Source organism: Neltuma alba, unplaced genomic scaffold, assembly GCF_004799145.2.
Source record: "Neltuma alba isolate B1F8T4 unplaced genomic scaffold, ASM479914v2 tig00006004_pilon, whole genome shotgun sequence".
NCBI classification, from domain to species: domain Eukaryota; kingdom Viridiplantae; phylum Streptophyta; class Magnoliopsida; order Fabales; family Fabaceae; genus Neltuma; species Neltuma alba.
In genome coordinates this window covers 110,446-130,717 of record NW_021634311.1, presented here as the reverse complement: position 1 = coordinate 130,717, position 20,272 = coordinate 110,446, and the positions used below count along the sequence as shown (strand labels likewise).

Genomic DNA, 20,272 nt, shown 5'->3' with positions numbered 1-20,272 from the left:
ATCGTCAGTGGAATGTCTTAGAAACAGATGGCCAAGTAAAAGTCGAAAATTCCAATTATGAGCTTCCATCAGAAATATTAGTCACAGCATGTCAAGCCCCGAATAATTCCAATCTCTTATCTGAGAGTTGGAGTCTTGATGTAGCAGAACAATTTTATCTGTTTCTTCACTTTGCTGAAATTCAAAAGCTTCCTTCTGGCCAAAAGAGGATTATCAATGTCACTTTTAATTATGAAAATTCCCTCTATGAAGAACTAACTCTTGAATATTTGAAACCCGTCACCCTAAATTCCAACAACATCACTACAAGTAACGTTAGATTCACAATTAGGGCAACAGATGATTCTTACGCCCCTCCTATCCTCAATGCCTTTGAGATTTTTAAAGTCTTCCCACAACCAAATTCCCCAACAGACACACAAGATGGTATTGCTTTTTCTTTTTCTTCATTTTTTCTTCCTCTGGTTCAATTTTTATTTTGCTAAAGATGAATATATATTGAAAAATACTTAACTAGGTTTTCCTTCGCATAGTTAATGCCACGGCGGAGATCAAGCGTACTTATGGGGTATCCAAAATCAGTTGGCAAGGGGACCCATGTGGGCCTTCTAATTTTGCATGGGAAGGTGTTAGATGCAACTATGGCAACAAAACAAGAGTCGTTTCATTGTAAGTACCATACTTCTGAATTATTTATGATCTGTCATATATGAAGCATTATTTGAGAAGAATATTTTGGCGTACAAGTAGTTGAATAGAGCTCTAAAACAGCACTAACACAGCTTGAAAGCAAAGAACTCTCAGAAGAGTTAATACAACTCTAAAGTTCATAAATAGATCAAGAGGGCTTCAATGCAATATAATCCGACAAAACAAACTTTTCCTTAATTTTTACCATCAAAAGAAGGTGATTCAACAAAATAATGTAGTGTGAGAATTTTATATCCATAACATGTCAAAATCTTGCCTTGATTTGTTCATATATATATATATATATATATCAGCAATTTGTTTCAACCCATATATATATATATGCTACATTTTCCTTTTATTTATTTCTTTTTTAGTTGTTTACAGTATGTCTTATGAATTCCAAAATGTAGGTACTTGGTATAAGATAGGCTCCCAACATTCAAATACTTATTATATTGAGCCTATAACCTCTTGTTCATGGGGACTTGTCCAACAATGAACTGATAGGAGAACTACCAGAATTTCTCGCAACTCTTCCTTATTTAAAATTCATGTAAGACCTTAATTTATGCACACACACTGCAACTTTTATGCTTAGATTGTGAAGTCGTGCGCCTCAAAATTACATTTCTTTTCTTTTTCATCATTTATCTTGCAGTGATGTGACTAGAAACAAACTCACGGGTTCAATTCCCAAGGCTTTTAGTGAAAATGCTAATTTAAGGCTCAGGTAAATATCAAATTCAGATTCTAGTTTATCCTTGTTTGAGGTCAAATTGGATAAACTTTGTGCCCTTTTTGTCATTGATTCTTTGATAATTTGGAGAGAGGAAGAAGAAGGGGAACAATGAAGAGTTTTTTTTTTTTTATCCTTTGCTTAAGAATGATATGCCTTGGCTGCAACAATTTATGTAAAAATCATTGTATTGAAAACTAGACTAGCCGGGTTGAACCGGGAATCATGAACCAATCACCTGGCTGGTCCGGCCTGTGGACATAAAAAATTTGAACCGGGGTGACTTGGAATAACATGAGAGCAACCCAGCTAACCTGCACTGTCTGGTGGGTTAACCCGTTAGCCTCTTTTTTTTTTCTTTCTTTTTTTTAAAGCTATTTTTTCAAACTGTTGATAGTTTTAAGTTTAGTTATTAAATGAGTACAGGTACAAATTGTTGTCATATATTTATTTTGAATTTTTTGCTATAATGAATATTTAGCAATTTTAGGAGGATGATACTACGATGTCAGTTTGTCAAAAGAATTGTAAGAAAAGTTATAAAGAAATTGTAAGTATATGATTCTTTTAATCTGTTTGTAATTCAAGGATATGAATTGATGTTTAATCATCAGATGATATGATAAAAACTAAATTATTTTTAATTTTTTATTTGTTACTGATTTGACCTTCGAGTTGACGGTTTGCTTACTAACCCTTAATTCATTACTGGCTCAATGACTAGTCCACAATGTACAATAATGTTATTTTCGGAAACTCATCATTTGCTTAGCTCAAGGTTCCTCTTCCTATTTTGCCAGTGTAGCCAACAATACATGTCCCTATCAGTTGGATTCATGCGACAAAAAACGCACGTTTGTTATTCCTCTTGTTACATCAATTATAGTCTTTACCCTAAGTGCCATTCTTTCTTTGGTGGGTTGGAGACTGAGAAAGAGAAGACAAGGTATTTATTTTTATACCTATTGTCGATGTCGATTCATTTAGAATAGAATACAGCACTCTCAAGTTATTTTTACTTGTGTGTGAAGGCTAAAATCATTTAACATAATGATGGAGATTCGTCCACAAATAAATCCTTGAACATGGAAATTCCAAAACTAAAGAATCGAGAACTCTCTCACTCACAGGTTCTGCAGATCACTAACAATTTCAAAACTCTTATTGGAGAAGGAGGATTCGGGAAAGTTCACCTTGGCACTTTAGAAGATAATTCTCAAGTTGCAGTAAAATTACTTTCAGAATCATCAAAGCAAGGATACAAGGAGTTTCAATCTGAGGTTAGACATGAAAAAGGCGTATATCTATGATATTCAAAAGCTACTTTTAAATATATGTATGCAAAGTTCAAGTTATGTATGATGGAGCTAATAAATAATTAACTCTTGACTTGTAGGCTCAGCTCTTGACAGTTATTCATCATAGAAACTTGGTTTCACTTGTTGGGTATTGCCATGAAAACAATATCATCGCATTGATTTATGAATATGTAAATAATGGGGACCTCGGCCAATTATTGTCAGGTTTCTCATATCTTGTGCTTATTTTCAAGTCTTAGATACAATTATTGATAATCAGATCATAATCTCATGAAGGCAAATTATTACGCGTCTAGTTTTATGTGGTTAAACATAGTCGACTGAGATCTTTGAATATTTGTATGATTATATAAGTCTGTTATTGAAAGATACTGATGATGATATGCAATTTTTTTCTCTTGTAGAGAAAAACTCAAATATTTTGAGGTGGAAACAGAGGCTTGAAGTAGCAATTGACGCAGCAAAAGGTGACAAAAAGCTATTATATATGTTATTGACTTGTCTTGCCTTATTACTCCCTCCGGCTCTAAATATAGGAATTACATAACTAATTTACAACAAAAAATTAGTTATTTGTAAGAAAAAATATGTATTAGTTTTCCTAAAATAATATCATTTTTAATAATTTAAGAAATCTCCTTAAAAATTATAAATTTATAAGACAAAATGAAGATATTAGATTTAAGAATAAAGTAAACTCCTTAATTAACTCATATATTTAGAATAAAAGAGAGTAGTAATAAGCTTTAGTATATTTTCCTCTTATATAATAAGCTAGTGGAGTTGCAGGATTGGAATATCTTCACACTGGTTGTGATACTCCTATAATCCACCGAGACTTGAAACCATCCAACATTTTATTAAATAAATCGATAGTAGCCAAGATTGCTGATTTTGGACTCTCTAGAGTATTTACAAATGAAAAAGATATACATCTATCAACTCAACCAGCCGTACTCCTGGTTACATCGATCCTGAGTAAGTGTTTCTTAGCATATGTCTAAAGAACTGTAAAAGATAACTTAAGGATATCAGTTTCATTATTGATTGGATTCATTTGCAGATTTCAAAGATCAGGAAAACTAAACAAGAAAACTGATATTTATAGCTTTGGAATGATTCTTCTTCAACTAATAACGGGTCGTCCCCCAATAAAGAGAGGACCTGAGGATATCAGTTTCATTATTGATTGGATTCAACCTAAAATTGAAAGTGGGGATATTGAAGGCATTGTTGATCCAAGATTAGCTGCAGAATTCAGTGTTAACTCAACATGGAAAGCTGTTGAAGTAGCAATGTCATGCGTGTTACAACCACCATCCCAAAGGCCAACCAAAGTTACATATTGCGAGAACTGCAAGAATGTCTAGCTTTGGAGATGGGAATAAATGACATTATCCTCCGAAATTCATGTGATTATACTGGCAACAGTGAGTTAATCACTGTTCTCTCTGCTAGGTAGTCATCCTGATATATTTCTGCTAAACAAGACTGCAAAGCTTCATGTTTTGTTTTACAAGACTATGATAAGCTTTCTGCTTGCATTGTTCAAGGATCATTATATATAAGGAGTGCATGAATTTTTTTGTTGAGTCAACTTTATTTTCTGTTAAATGAGACTAAGAATGTTAAAATTAAGTGGTTAAAAATACACTTTATAAATTTAAGATAGGGAATCAAAACTTGATGCAAATATAGAAACCACATATACATTTTAGCTTTCTAATGGCATGATGATGTGGTGCACTTTCAGCTTTTTGATTAATTTGGATGAATAAGACTGAACACAGCTAAAGGATGCTAAGGTTATGTTTGGTGTGCAGGTTTGAATTTTTGGTGGATTGGCAATGGAATTGAGATGAGATTGGGAGTGAGAGTGGGATTGGCATTGTAGCTTTAAAATTATGTCTGGTATAAGGAGTAATACTCCTTCGGTCTTTAATATAAGAACTATTTAACTAATTTGATTGGATTAAGGAAGTTAAGTAAGTTAATTAATTATAAGAAACAAGACATATTTTTCCTAAAACACCATAATCATCTTCCTTAATATCCCCTCTCTCTCTCTTCTACTTGATTATGGTTGAAGGAGTATCCATAAGGGTAATTTAGCAAAAACTGATACATATGAGAAAGAGGTCTTATATTTAGGACCAAAATCAACTCAACAATTAGGTCCTATATTAAGAACCGAAAGAGTATTTAAAAGGAATGTTCACATTACTTTTATTTTATAATCAGTCATTAATTATAAAAAGACAACAATACCCTTGCTATTTATTTTTGTTTAAAAAGAAAAAAGAAAGTTTGCAATTGCTTTCCCTTTGCAGTTCATCGTCACCGCATTCAGTGATTGCTTCAGTGCAAAACCAAAAACAAATCTATTAGCAACCTTTTGATGATGTAATCAAATTATTCTTGAGATCTAGATACAAAGTCATCAACTTATTTGAGCACTACAAAAAAAAGAGTAATTTGTAGTGGTTAAAATGGCTGATTTGCAGTGGTTTTAACCGCTACCACTGCCAATTGTAGTTGTTATATGAACTGCTACAAAAACCGCCAATGCAAATGGTTTTATAGCGGTTTATTGGAACCGTTGCACAAGATAGCTAACCGCTACAGATGTTTTCGTGGTTATATAATCGCTAGAAATGACGCAATGAATGAGATAACTTTGAGACAATTTGTAGTGGTCAAAAAATCGTTACAAATGCATTTGCAAGAAAAGAAATGAAATTTGAAACTTTGTCGTGGTTTACAAACCCGCTACTAATGACGGGTGCAAAATTTTCATTTGGTGGGAACCAAAAAATTCAATTTGGTGTCAAAATTTATAGATGGAAAAATTTTCAAAAAATGATGCCAGCCAACAGGAATTTGCGGCAGGTTTAACAACCACTACAAATGGAAAAATATGAGAAAAGCAATGGCAGTTTGTCCTTTGTAACGGTTTAAAAACCGCAACAAATATTACGTTGAAAAAAAAATTTATTATCAGATTTGTGATTAAATTTTAAAGATAAATATAATAAATTAAATATGATTTACATAATTGTGAATGACATTTTATTAAATTTTATGTTATATAAGGAAATTCTACTAACATTTTAAATATTAAATAAAAAATACCTATTAGAAGATTTAGAATTTCATAATTATAAAAGTTAAAAAAGTTTTTGAAATGTTATTTATGAAGGTAAGAAATAAATTAGAAAGAGTAGAAGATAAAGCTAAATAAGTCTTGCATAAAAAAATAAAAATATTTTATTAAATATAAATTAAATAACATGAGAAAATAAAAATAAATTGATAACTAAAAAACTTATTATTTGATAAAATTATAACAAAGGAGAAGAAGTGAGAAAAAATGAGAGGGGTGGGGGTATTTATAGATGATGGGTGTCGTTTGTAGTGTTTTTAATTCACTTTGTAGCAGTTATTACCCTTATAGCAGTTGTTGTACATTTTGTAGTAGTTTTTTAACTGTTGCAAATAGTGAATTTTTTTTTAAAATTACTAATTTTAAAAAAATAGTTTGGAATGAACTATTGAAAATTTAGTTTTCATCACCTTACCTAAAAAGAGATATATAAAGCCAAATAATTAGAAATAATTATAACACATATATATTAAAATTAAAACATCTATTGTTAATTAATGTAACAAAAATGAACCAAAATTATATGTAAAAAAGAAATACCTATCAATTGGTAAATTGTCATCTCCGTCAGAGAAGAAATTTTCAAAATATGTTGGTTGGAACTATGACACGTGCATCTTGTATGTAATGCATGTCCTTCACGTTCAATCTCCTCATGAACCTATTATCAGCTTGGTCTGCACAATTAAATTGATAATCAAATAATATCAATAACATTTTATTATTAATATTAAATAACATATTTCACTTACCCACAAGCTCCACCTCCCAACCACTCAACCATCCACCAAGTCGACACGGCTGATTCTGCTACTGCTGTTGGTGGTCCTCCTCCTTCTTCGAGCCCCATACCTCTCCCTCCACATCATCCTCGAATCCGTCCTCATTCCCCTCTAGGTTAAGATCGAAATGCTCATCGATCAGGTAATCTTCTATGTTGATCATAGGCCCCTCATCCTCCTTTGGCTCCTCAGATGGCCCAGATTGGTCAGGATACCGGGGAGTCTCATAGGATCAATGAGGTCTTTACCATGTCGACGAGCCATGCTATTTAAACCATAAATAATTAATTAAACAATATAAAATACAAAATTGTTTAAATATGATTTTAATAAATTCTAAACATTTTACAATTACCTTCGAAACCATAAATAAAAATTTTAAACATAAAAACCAAGTTCAAATTTCTGAAATTAAATAAAATACTCAAAATGTAATTAAAATAATATCACTCCTAACGTCTAATAAAATTAATTACTAAATAAACAAATTTTATCATTAAACAATTAAAAATAACATGCAAACTAAAAAAAATTAAAGACAATAAGATATGCAATCATCACAATTAACTAATTGAACAATTTAAATCACATATAACTAATTAAACAAAATACAAAATTGTTTAAATATGAATTTGATAAATCCTAAACATTTTATAATTATCTTTCAAACCATAATTAATAATTTAAAAAAACAACCAAATTCAAGTTTCTCAAATTAAATAAAATACAAAAAATTGTAATTAAAATAATATCACTCCTAATATCTAATTAAATTAATTACTAAATAAATATATTTTTATTATTAACTAATTAAAACTAACATGCAAACTACAAAAATTAAAAACAATACCATATATAATCATGAAGTCAAATAATATCAATGTTAATTAAATTAGCAAACCAAAATAAATTTTAAATTAATACAGCACTAATTAAATATTTAAATGCTGTAACTATTACACAAATTAACTAATAAATGAACTTACATTCGCACTTGGATAGTTAGAACTGGATCTGGACCTGGATCTGGAGTTATAGTGGAATTTTGAAGGAAAAAAAAAATTCAGCAGAATCTCCCTACGTACACGCGCCAAAAGTGAAAAATGATGGGGGTGGCGCTTATATAGACATCACCATTTTGTAGCGGTTTCCCTAAAACTCCTACAATTGTCACCAATTTGCAGCGGTTTTAGAAAAACCGCTACAAAATAGTGACATTTGTCATGTCTATGTTGAATAACGCAACACTTTCTCACGGTTATTTGAGAAACCGCTACAAATTGGCGACAGTTATAGCAGTTTATTGATAACCACAACAAATTTGCACACTTTGTTGTGGTTAAATATCAACCGCTACAAATATTACAAATGGTCCACCTTCTATTTTTTGACAAACTACTGAACCGCTACAAACTGGTGCTAGATTCTCGCCATCATTTGTGGCAGTTATTATCACCTAACCACAACTATCTAATCGCTACAATTGTGGCGCCAAGCTTGTGTCATTTGACGTGACCATGACACCAAATCTGTAGTGGTTATTTGAAGAAAAAACTGCTACATTGTGTGACGCAAAATGTTACCTCAGCAAACCAATATAGATTTGTAATGGTTTTATTTGAAACCACTACAGTTTCGTGTTTTGTGGCAGGTTTTTTAACCGCTACAAATAAATTGCTGGAATTTTAGTTTTTTTTTTGGTAGTGGAGATCATATTTGATGCAAATGAAAGGGTTTCTGATGATGATTCAACTCCGCATCTTTCGCTGCTCCTTCTTCATCTTTGTCTCCTTTCGATGCTTCAACCACTGCCTCTGCTTTAGCTATATCATTCGGGTTTGGATCTACATCTTCATTTTGTTACTAGTTCTATTCCATCGCTATGTGCTCATCAAGATCTAAAGCAGAGGTGGATCTGAAGAACAAAGACGAAGACTTGTCAATTGCCATTGGCAAGGGTTCGAAGAAGGAAGATGAAGATTTAAAGATAGAGATGAGTTTCCATCGTAGCACCCTCAATTTTGCCTCTTTCCACCTTCATTACCATCGCAAGAATGAAGGGGAGGGCGATGTTGATATAGTGGTGTATGTGCGTTTGAGAAGTGGAAAGGCAAGAGGATAGTTGATGACTGGGGGATGGGTGAGGGGTAATTTGGCATAAAAATGTTCAGTCCTAGGTTTGATTTTTCAATGCCAGGGCCGGTGGTATTGGCTAATCCCACAAAATGTGGTATTGAGCAATCCTAGGATTGCCAAAGTCTACATATCAAATATGACAAACTAAGCAATATCAATACCAGTCTTAGTACCAACCCTCCCAATCCCTCATACCAAACAGGGCCTCAGTATTTTGCCACTAGGAGTATTCTCTTAGTGGTAGTGGTGGTAGTCGTAGTCATAGTAGTAATAATAGTAGTGGTAGTAGTCATAGTAGTAATAGACTAGTAGTGGTAGTGTGATAATAATGATAGTAGTAGTGGTAGTAATAGTAGGAATAATAATAGTAGCAGTAATAACAGTAGTATGTACTAATAATACGACTTAGATATTTGACGCAAGTTTCTGTGACGGTGATGTATGTTGAAAATTCCATCTATATCTAGTGTACTCGGACTTATTTTCTCATGGTCACTTTCATGGTTGATCCTTATCTGCTACAACTTCACAACTTAGTTTTTGCGCGTGTATTGGCAATATTATTGTATAAGCACAACATTAACGCATGAGCTAGTCAAACCATTAGATAATATTAATACATATCATGAAACAAAGACTTATCATCTGATCTTTGGCCCAAAAGATAAAGTAGAATAAAGACTCTCATAGTTCCGCATTTTTATTCAGTGACCTGACCTGGTTTTATCTCTGACTGAGTCCTTTAATTTATATTCAATAAGCCATCTCAGACAATACAAGTATATTTAACAATAACGTCAACATCAATCATCCCTCAATATAGAATAGAGTTTATAACAAACTTATTATAAATTATTTTTCTTATAAGGCAATCTTATTCGAGGTACTGTTGGGCACTTAATGTGGGTACCTCTCCCAGCATTGTAAGAGACTAATCCTTTTCACTAGATCCAACCCTTATCAGTACAAACTTATAATAAATTATGCTCCCTGTATTTTTTTAGGGATAATTAATCCACAGCTCCTTATAGTTTCAATTAATTTTGAATCAGGTCTTTATAGTTTTTTTTCTTTTTATCAAGTCCTTATACTTTCACCTGTTTTTAATTAGGTCATTGTATTTATTTTTCTTTTTATCAAGTCCTTATAAGTTCACCTTATTTTTAATTAAGTCCCTGAATTTTTTATTCTTTATTTTATAAATTCTAATAGTACTATTATATAAACATAAAATAGTATATATTATTTAATATTAGTTTATAAACAATAATATTCTAAAGATATTGAATTATTATAATGATTTTAATTTTTTCAGCAAAAAAATTAATTGTTCTAAAAAAATGTCCTGAATTAATTAATTCTCTTACTTTTTTATTACATAATTATTAATTTAATTTAATTATTAATATTTTATATTTCAGTATTAATCTATTTAATTAAGCTTATATTTAATTAATAAATAAAAATTAAAACTACATGGACCTAATTAAAAATTTAGTGAAATTATAAGGACTTAATTAAAAAAAAATAAATACAAGGACCTAATTAAAAAAAAGTAAAAGTATAAGGACCTGATAAAAAGAAAAAAAAACTATAGAGACCTGATTCAAAATTCGTTGAAAATATAAGGATTTGCGGATTAATTAACCCTTTTTTTTATATTGTGTATTAATGCTGATATTTCTTTTAAAAATTCTTTTCTTCACCAACCCAATTACAACAACACTATTCATAAAAGATATTCAGTAACCATCCGTGCCGGCCTTTTTTTTTTTCTCTCCTTGTATTATTTTTCATACTAAACCATTTTCTGCTTCTTAAATAAGTGACGTGCCAATCTCATTTAAGCTTCCTAATTCATTTCTCTTTTCATCATCCTCTAGTAAACTTGAAAACATGATGAAGAGCACAATACCGTTGATCTGGCTCTGTACGTGTTGGTTTCCTTCATCCTTATTAGTCATTCATCAGCACAGGCTGTTGCAGAAGACAATGGTAACTCAGGTAAGCATTTTGTCTTAGCCTTTAAGTATTCTTTTGGTAATTAAGGGCTTGGAGACAGCCTTTGATTCTTAATTTTTAGTTTTCTTTTATACTCACAGAAAAATTTATTAAAAACATATATATGTTGCAAATGACTTAACTATATAAATAGCGAATTAATAAAATTAAGTGGATTGATTTGGTTATGTGGATTTGATAATCCTTTTTTTTTTAATTATATTCATACTCCATCTAATCCTTTTTATAAGATGCAAATAACTAAATTACGTAGATAAAAAATTTGGCTAAACACAATAAATATGTAAAAAAATTAACTTAATTTTCAAAAGCGTCATGTGAGAGTGTGTACGTACGTGGATGATTAATTAATCCCCAATCAGTTATAATAATAAAAGGTCCTAGCTTAGTTTACAAGACTATCATCATGTAGGATTTAGAAGGGATAGATATATGTTGCCTTACCCTTGCAAGTAGAGAAACTGTTATAGGATTTGAATTTATGACCTTCAAGTCACATGACAGTAATTTTATCGTTGCGTCGAGTCTGCGCTCACCCTCTGGGTAATCAAATAATAAAATTTGGGAAATTGGTCAATGATGCTAAAAATTTCAGATAGGTCCATTAATAATGTAATAGAAACGAGGTACCATATCCCTAAGAAAATTTCTTTCATACAGGAGAGTATATGAACGTGAATTAAGTTGGAAATAGATGAAGCTTGATATATGGTTTGGGGAATGCATGTGAAACAAGGAATACATAAATGTGCAGCTTTCATAAGCATAGATTGTGGAGCAGGCAAAGATTACGTGGATGAATTGACTGGGATTTCCTACCAAACAGGTGAACACTTCATAGAAAGAGGAACCAATCATGAAATTACCTCCCAGCTTTCGATTCAACGATCGTCCATACATCCAAAGACAGTTAAACGCATTGAAAAGTTTTCCAGAAGGAGACAGAAACTGTCACACTCTGAAACTAAAACAAGAGATGTATCAGAAACAAAACTCTTTGATCTAAGCTATATCTGCATGCCAGAATTATGACAACAAGAACCAATTTCCAAAGTTTGATGTTTACCTGGGGGTCAATTTTTGGACCACAATTGAATTGGGTGCAAAGAATTTCGCATATGTGGAGGTAACAATCCAAGAGGTTACCAACGACATGGTACACAAGTATGTTTGGTAGACATTGGACAAGGAACACCTTTCATTAACACTTTAGAATTAAGACCATTGAACAAATCTCTCTATTCTGCTCCATTTCCCTTGTCTCTTTACACAAGAGATTGTGGCCAGCGTATAAATTATGGCAGGTACCTACTCTTCCTTCCTTGCACCAACTTTGGCACATATTTTTTTCCTTGTCAAAATGAACAATAATGCAGAAAAAAATTACTTATATTAATAAAATTAGAATTGTTTTTGCAATGTATTTTGAAAAAAAATAATAATTACTTATATTAATGAAATTAGAATTGTTTTTGCAATGTATTTTGAAAAAAATAATAATAAGCTGCAGTTTTAATAACTTGCGCATAGTATGGCTCTCGCTATAAATTTTGTTTTTTTATATTAATTGACATACTCATAGTTTCAGAAATAGGACATCTTTTATTCATTGCCCATGGAAGTCTAAAAATGAGCTGCAATATTTATCATAAATTGTAAATAATATGCTAGCCTACTGTAGGTGATTGTATTATACACTTTCGTGCATTGATTTGAACTTCTTGACTATCGGAAGTAATTTCGATGCTCATTACAAGGATGAATATCTTGGTGTCGATTGTTGTGCTGAGATCTATACTACTGAAATACAATTTTAATGGTCTAAATTTAAGATTTTCAATTGATAATCTTTAAATTAAAAAATTATTTTTGAAAAAAATTAACAATTGACATATTGTTTTTATTTTAGATCATATACCCATTAAAATTAAAAAAAAATCGGATGATTCAAATTTGATGAGTACTGTAGAACTCACCCTCTCTTTAAACATATTAATGTTTTGTTTTTTCTATTGTGATGCTTTTGCTTAATTGTTTTTGAAAATAATGCAGGTGGAAGGGCGATACGTACGATCGCTTGTGGCGCATGGATGATGATTCTGATTGGGATGTTTGACAAACAAGTGCCCAAGTAGAAGTAGAAAACCCCACTCATGAACTGCCATCGAGATATTAGTCAGCATGTGAACCCCAGAATAACTCTAATTAATCTCTTAACTTCAAAATTTAGTTTTGATATCCCAGAACAGTTTTATTTGTTTCTTCATTTCTCTGAAATTCAAAAGCTTCCTTCTGGCCAAAAGAGGATTATAAATATCACTTTTGATGATGATGATGAAAATTCCCTCTCTCAAGAACTGACTCTTAAATACTTGAAAGCTGTCACCCTAATTTCCAGCAACGTAACTACAACTAATGTTAGCTTCACAGTTAGAGCAAGAGTTGATTCTTCTGCTCCTCCTATTCTCAATGCCTTTGAGATTTTCAAAGTCTTCCCAGAACCAAATTCCCCTACAGACATACAAGATGGTATATATTGCCTGTCTTTTTCTATTCCTTTGTTCCAACTTTCATTTTGTTTGATTTTGATCCACTTATAAAATCAATATATTTGAAACGAAGGGGAAAAAATTCAAGTGGGTTTTTCTTTTCATTATTGGAAATTATACAGTTAATGCCTTCATGGAGATCAAACGCACTTATGGGATCTCCAAAATCAGTTGGCAAGGGGACCCATGTTTGCCATCTAAGTTTGCACGGGAAGTTGTGAGATGCAACTCTGGCAGCAATACAAGAATCGTTGCATTGTAAGAAGTGCCAGCTATTGATATTATTTATGATTTGTTATATTTGAAGAATTTAAGAAGAATATGTTGCGTACAAATGGTTCAAGAGAGCAGTAAAACGCCGAAATGTAACAAATATGAACCGTGTATAATGTGAGGATTTTATATTCGTAAGATGTCAAAATATTTTGCTGTGCTCAGACAGATATTTCAGCCTGCAAGCAATAGATTTCCTTTTCTTACTCCCGTTTAGCTGTCTATGTTCTGGTGGCAATTAAACTTGTGAACCACAAATTAGTGTAGGAACTTGAGCTCAAGTAAATTCAGAGGAGAAATAGCTCAAGCAAATTCAGAGGACAAATAGCTCAAGCGTTCACCCATCTGGAAAAATTGGAGTCCTTGCAAGTTGTTACATAAAATAGGCTCTAAAGACTGAAATACTATTATTATAGGATAAGGTGCTTAAATACCTTGGAAGTATATATAAAAGAGCAACTAGCACCGGAAGTTTTTTGCAGCTTTTATATGTCCTGAAAGTTTTATTTCATAGCATTTCTACTATAAACCGTTATCTATAGTTAATTTAACTGTTAAAAACACCGGTCAAACTGTATAATTTAATAGTTAAACTTAACAGTGGATAACGACCAAAGTATTTTTGCTACAAAAATAAACTTTCAAGCATAAATAGTAATTGAAAAAAAAAAAGGAACTTTCAGGTGTTGGATGCTACTTCATATATACTGTTAGGGTATTTAAGCACTTTATCCCTTATTATTATTATATTATGAACAATACCAACTCCTCTTGTTCGTAGGGATTTGTCAAATAATGAATTGATAGGAGAACTACCAGAATTTCTCCCAACTCTTCCTAATTTGAAGTTCATGTAAGACATTAATATATATTGCATCGCAGCTTTCAAATTGACAAGAGAACTACCATTTTTTCCCCTCTGTTTACCATCTTGCAGTGACGGGACTGGAAACAAACTCGCAGGATCAATTCCCAAGGCTTTGAGGGAAAATGCTAGTTTGCAACTCAGGTGAACTCGACTTCAATTCAATATCAGATTCAGATTCTAATTTATTCTTGTTTGAAGCCAAATTGGATGAATTTTGTTTCCTGATTGTCATTCATTATTTGAAAATACTTATTAATCCTAGTCAGTGTTATGTATAGAGATGATTAATCATGATAATTAAGTCACACTACAAAAAACTAGACTTTCAGTGATGACTTTCAGCGGCGACAAAGGAAGTCGCCGTTGAAAATATGACTTTCAGCGGCAACACTTCTTGTCGCCGCCAAAAGTGATAGTTACAGCGGCGACTTTTTATTGTCGCCGCTGTAGCTGCAACTTTCAGTGGCGACAAAAGTTGTCGCCGCCAAAAGTGTACACTACGGAGGCGACTTTTATGGCCGCCGCTGAAGGTATACACTTTCAGCGGCGACATTTCAAGTCGCCGCTGAATGTATTTTTAGCGGCAACTAATTGTCGCTGCTGAATCTCCTTTCAGCGGCGACAATTTCTGTTGCCACTGAAGCTGCTTTCAGGCGACAAATTGTCGCTGCTGAAAGTTTTTTTCACATTTTTTTTTATTTTTTGTAAAAATTTTATATTATAATCTTTTATTTGTATAATTAAGTAACTTTGATAATTAAAAATTTGAACTTTTTGTTAATTAACAAAATTTTTTTATTAGAACGTAATATAATATTTGTCCGATACTAAATATAAAACTCATTTTGTAATGTAATTTATATTATAAAATGAGTCTTATATTTAGGACAGAAGGAGTATTTTAGGGAAACAGTATGAGCCTGATATTAAGAGATAAATATATCGATATCTTAAAAAACTAAATAAAAAATATTAACTCGTATCGGATCAGAACAATACAATATGTACAAGTATTTTGTTACCAGAATATGTGTAAGTTTTTTTTTCACCAAAAAAAAAAAGAATATGTGTAAGTTTTTTTAATTGTTTTAACGTAAACATTTAGAGGAACACTTGATCTGGAATGGTATCAATTTATCAAAATTCAAAACTAGAATAATATACCTTTACTATCATTTTTCAATAAAATTATTTTGTATATTAAAAATTCGTTTAACTATTTCATGATATGCGGTCAATTTAATTAAAAAAAGGAACTTATTTCCCGGTCAAAAAAAGGAGAAACTTATTTAAAAAAATTATGACTATCACGATGGAATTTAAAAAGACTCGTAATATACTATAAAAATCAATTCTATTTTCCCCAGCTATTCAGTTGAGTATTATTATCGGACAAATCATAATTCAGTCAATTATCATCAAAGAAGAATACTGCTATGATATTAGTCCAGTCAAATGTTAAACTTGGAAAGGCAAGCGGGTAAAAAACATATATTCGCGACTCAATATATTCGTACGCAGATGATAAAAGTTATAAAACGTCACACAATTTAGACTGACCATAAAGTCATAAAATAGAAACAACCATTAGTTACAAACACCCGATTAGATAATACTTATTTCAAGTTATTTATATTTATTATGTTAATTCTTTAATCATGCAAAATCAAATGTCTTATTTTTAAAATATTAATGTTTAATACTATTTGATTATAAATTCATATGAAACAAAAATAAGATATTTGGTCTATGTGTAATTAGAAAAATTGATATAATGGATGTAAAAAATCTGACCTAAATTTTTTTCTGGTGAAATTTAAAACTCCCCCGCCAACGACGCCATGCGTGTTATTTGCAAGCTTGGCGAATTGTTATTGTATATAAAGTTTCACATTTTGAAACCCAAAACAATTTAACCCGTTTCAATGTTCTGAAAATTTTTGCTTTTCCCTCTTAGCGCCACGCAAAGAAGCTTCGAGCATCCGACTGATTCCAGCGTCCATCTTTTAGTCCATCGATCACTTCCAGCGTTCTTTCTTGCTTCATCCATGTAAGTGCACCGATCTTCTTCTTCGCTTGAAGTCTTGTGGTGCTCTATTTTTCTCCCCTTTCTTGTTCTGCATTTTCAGATCCGTTTTTCCTCTGGTTTGCTGGATTGATTGTGTGTTTTTTTTTTTTGAAATCCCCTAGATTTAATGGCTGTCATGTGTATGTGTTGTTTACTAAAAGAAGAAAATATTTTCTAACCGGACTCAAAACTACGATGCAAAAAGAACCTTGCTATCAGTAAATATATGTCACACTGTGCAAACCGAAGCCTTCGTGCAGTCAGTAGGATTAGTGTTCATAGGAAGTTCCACGGATTGAAGGTGAGTGGGTCAGGATACAGAAATGGGTCGTAGGGATAAATGGTAAAGCTATAAGAGATAAGGATTGTGTGGGATTGTGTGGGAAGTTTAGGGGTCAAGTGTTTTGTTGTTTGTATTTAATTCGTGTGTGGGTCGTGGGGACTTGGAGAGGCAATATACAAAATAAAAAATTGATGACTAGTCGCAAAACTTAAGTTGCTCTTGCTAAGAGACGCCTGACATGATGTTTTTCTTTTGGTTAGTTTCATTTTCTTATTCTCTATAAATCGGGTCTAGGAATTTTTCTTCAATTTTTTGATTAGTTTCATTTTTCTTATTCTCACACCTCGTTAAACTGATTAGATATTGCTGTGAAAAATAACATAGGCTTTTTGGTCTACGAATATCTGCTCAAAGACAACTTAGAGAATCAGCTTTTTAGAAGCAGAACGTGCAGCAGAGCAAGCAAAGATGGAAGCAGAGCGTACACAACTTGAACAAAGGATGGAGCAATTGATGGAACAGAGAATACAAACTCAATTCACTGCTTTCATGCAAAAAATGTAGTTAAATGCTCCTGCAGATACCCCTACTTCTAGCGTCCCTAGTATTGGTCCCTCTACGTAATTTTCTTTTGCATTATGTAATGTATCTTTTAATTGAACAATTTTTTTTAGTTAAAGACATAAAAACACTTTGATGGTTATAAATCTTATTATTTAATATATTATATTTGTGTGTTAATTACTTTATTTTTATTAAACCTTTTGATAATATTTATCAGGAATATAAATAAATTTTTTTGCATAATTAATATATTATAAAAATAATTAAAATCACAAAAAAAGGTAATCAGCAGCGACAAAAGTGTCACCCCTGAAACAAGCTTCAGCGGCGACAAAAGAGTCGTCGCTGAAAGAATAATCAGCGACGACAAAAGTGTCGCCACTGAAACAAGCTTCAGCGGCGACACTAGTCGCCGCCAATTCTTATGTTTCAGTGGCGACATATTTTGATGGCAAACTCATCAACTTTCAGCCGCGACTTCTTGTCGCCGCTGAAAGTGAAAAGTCGCCGTTGAAAGTGGAGTTTCAGCGGCGACTTTTTGTCGCCGCTGAAAGTGTAGTTTCAGCGGCGACTTTTTGTGTCGCCGCTGATAAGTTTCAGCCACGGCCGCTACGACAATGACCTAGTAGCGACAAAATGTTGCCGCTAAAACTTTTCAGCGACGACTTTTGGACTTTCAGTGGCGACATTTGTCGCCGTTGAAAGTCAAATTTTTTGTAGTGTCACTATGTATAAGTGAGTGGTTATCTTTGATTAATTCTTTGTTTATGAATAATTTGCTTTGGCCTCAACAATATCTGCAAAATCGCAATGCGCAAGACGTGTTATTTCAAAGCTCATTTGCTCAACTTATACTTCCTCTTCCTATATTTTTGGCAGTGTAGCTAACAATCCAGGGCTCTGCGAGTTAGATTCATGCGACAAAGAACGCAGCAAGTTTGTAATTCCTCTCGTTACATCAATTGCAGTTTTTGTCCTAATTGCCATTCTTTCTTTGATTATTTGGAGATTCATGAGAAAGAAAATACAAGGTATAGTTATTTTCATATCTATGGCCAATTCATTTGGAATATTATCATACTCATGATTTCTGGATCTTTACACATACAAGTAGAATGTGTGGTTTGCAATTCTAGCATATGGTTAATTCCCAAAAACTTGGAAACTTTTTTTTTGTTCGTACTGGCTACCTGTTAGCATTAGAAAGGGAGAAGAGAGTAAAAACAAGATAATACTAATTCACTCCACACTCATTATATCCAGCAAACCCCTTTTTGTAGTCTTAATACCCATATTTCCAAACTACACCTAGCCTTATCCCTAAGTCCCATATATCACTATCCCAGATTGGATAACCTGTTCTAGTCTCTTCATATTATTCTCAGAACATTTGACATAATGATGTAGGAGGTTTGTCTTCCAAATCCCTCAAGATGGAAATTCTAAAACAGAAGGGTCGAGAATTTTCTTACTTACAAGTAATTCGTATCACCGACAACTTCAAAACTTTTATTGGAGAAGGAGACTTCATGAAAGTTCACCTTGTTACTTTAGAAAATGATTCTGAAGTTGCAGTAAAAGTACTTTCCCCATCATCAAAACAAGGATACATGGAACTTCAATTGGAGATTCCCCTTAAAAGTCGTTTGCTTTGGTTCTAAGTGCTAAATCCCTATTGCTTTATTTGTAAATATTTTTATAGAGCTCTTTAAGCTTAGAAGTCCGAAACTCAACTTATCTAAATTTTTGTTAACAAAAAAAAATCCCTATCAGTTTTGTTGGGAAAAAAAAAGTCCTATATCTTTTGTGTATTTCATTTTTTTTTTTTGCTCAAATAATTTAAAACATTTTTAAAAAAATATTTTCATGCAAATACCCATTCAAAGTGATTGAATTGTTTTACCTCCAAAGAATAGCACAATAAAATATTTTTCACGACGGAAGGTGTGTTGGCCAGAAGAAGTCAAACAATGTCAGACTGGAACTAGTGCAGACCTCGGAGACAAGTTAACCAGAATCTTTTTTTTTTTTTTAATGTCAGTTCTCTGAAAAAGTCTTAGCTGAGAATATTTTGAAAAAAAATATGTTATATTTATTATTATTATCTAATTTAGCTAATTTTTTAATCTAATTAAAATAGTTTAATAGGTCATATATTGAGGACCTAAGAAGTAATTTTTAATGAAATCATCACTAACAATCATTAATATTATAGGAGGCGCTTCTTAAATAATTTCAATGTATTTTGAAGCCTACATTTATGAGCACGGCTTTCATTAAAAAGAAAAACTATGCATAATAGTTAAAGTTGGCTTGATTGACCTAAACTTTGAATGTAAGACCATATAGCATGTTAGTACATATTGCTGAATTTTCCATTCACTGAGTTGATGGAAATTTTGTTAATTACTGAGTCGTTTCTAATCATCGGTGTATACCCCAACCACTACGGTTCTTGTTAAAAAACACCTCTTACCAGCCACTACATCAGAATCAGGAAGAAGTGATTAAATCATTAATTTTATTTGAAAATTTTGTATGTATTCTTTTTCGTGATTAATTAATGACTTTACATAGGAGTGATATTGAAAAGACCTAATTAATACAGTATCTTATAACTTATAACTAATAAGCGCAATATTCCATCTTTTAAGGCCTGGAGTAGAGCTGTATCATAATATAACAATACCGTCAACATCATATTGTCTATAAACATCTTCAGAATATAGAATCTATTTATAATATACTGATAAATAGTCAAAACCATGTGTGCCGGCCTCAACTTCCACTCGTTATTTCTTTATACTCCATTTTCT

General features: G+C 32.0%; 1 protein-coding gene across 1 annotated transcript; it reads left to right on the top strand.

Moving 5' to 3' along the window:
- The first annotated feature begins 8,575 nt into the window (after positions 1-8,575).
- LOC114749272 (putative leucine-rich repeat receptor-like protein kinase At2g19210) lies at positions 8,576-19,117 on the top strand. Its single transcript, XM_028937769.1, has 8 exons — positions 8,576-8,803; positions 11,876-12,015; positions 12,904-12,961; positions 13,137-13,380; positions 13,523-13,658; positions 14,611-14,682; positions 18,336-18,487; positions 18,864-19,117. Exons 1-8 carry the CDS (start codon positions 8,576-8,578, stop codon positions 19,115-19,117), a joined length of 1,284 nt encoding a protein of 427 aa, XP_028793602.1.
- Positions 19,118-20,272: the final 1,155 nt, after the last annotated feature.

Bases quoted from the DNA above. Each gene is read 5' to 3' on its own strand.
- LOC114749272 (XM_028937769.1), top strand. From the start codon at position 8,576: ATGTGCTCATCAAGATCTAAAGCAGAGGTGGATCTGAAGAACAAAGAC. The intron at 13,381-13,522 runs GTATATATTGCC...GAAATTATACAG, and splicing joins CCCTACAGACATACAAGATG to TTAATGCCTTCATGGAGATC. The intron at 13,659-14,610 runs GTAAGAAGTGCC...ACCATCTTGCAG, and splicing joins AATACAAGAATCGTTGCATT to TGACGGGACTGGAAACAAAC.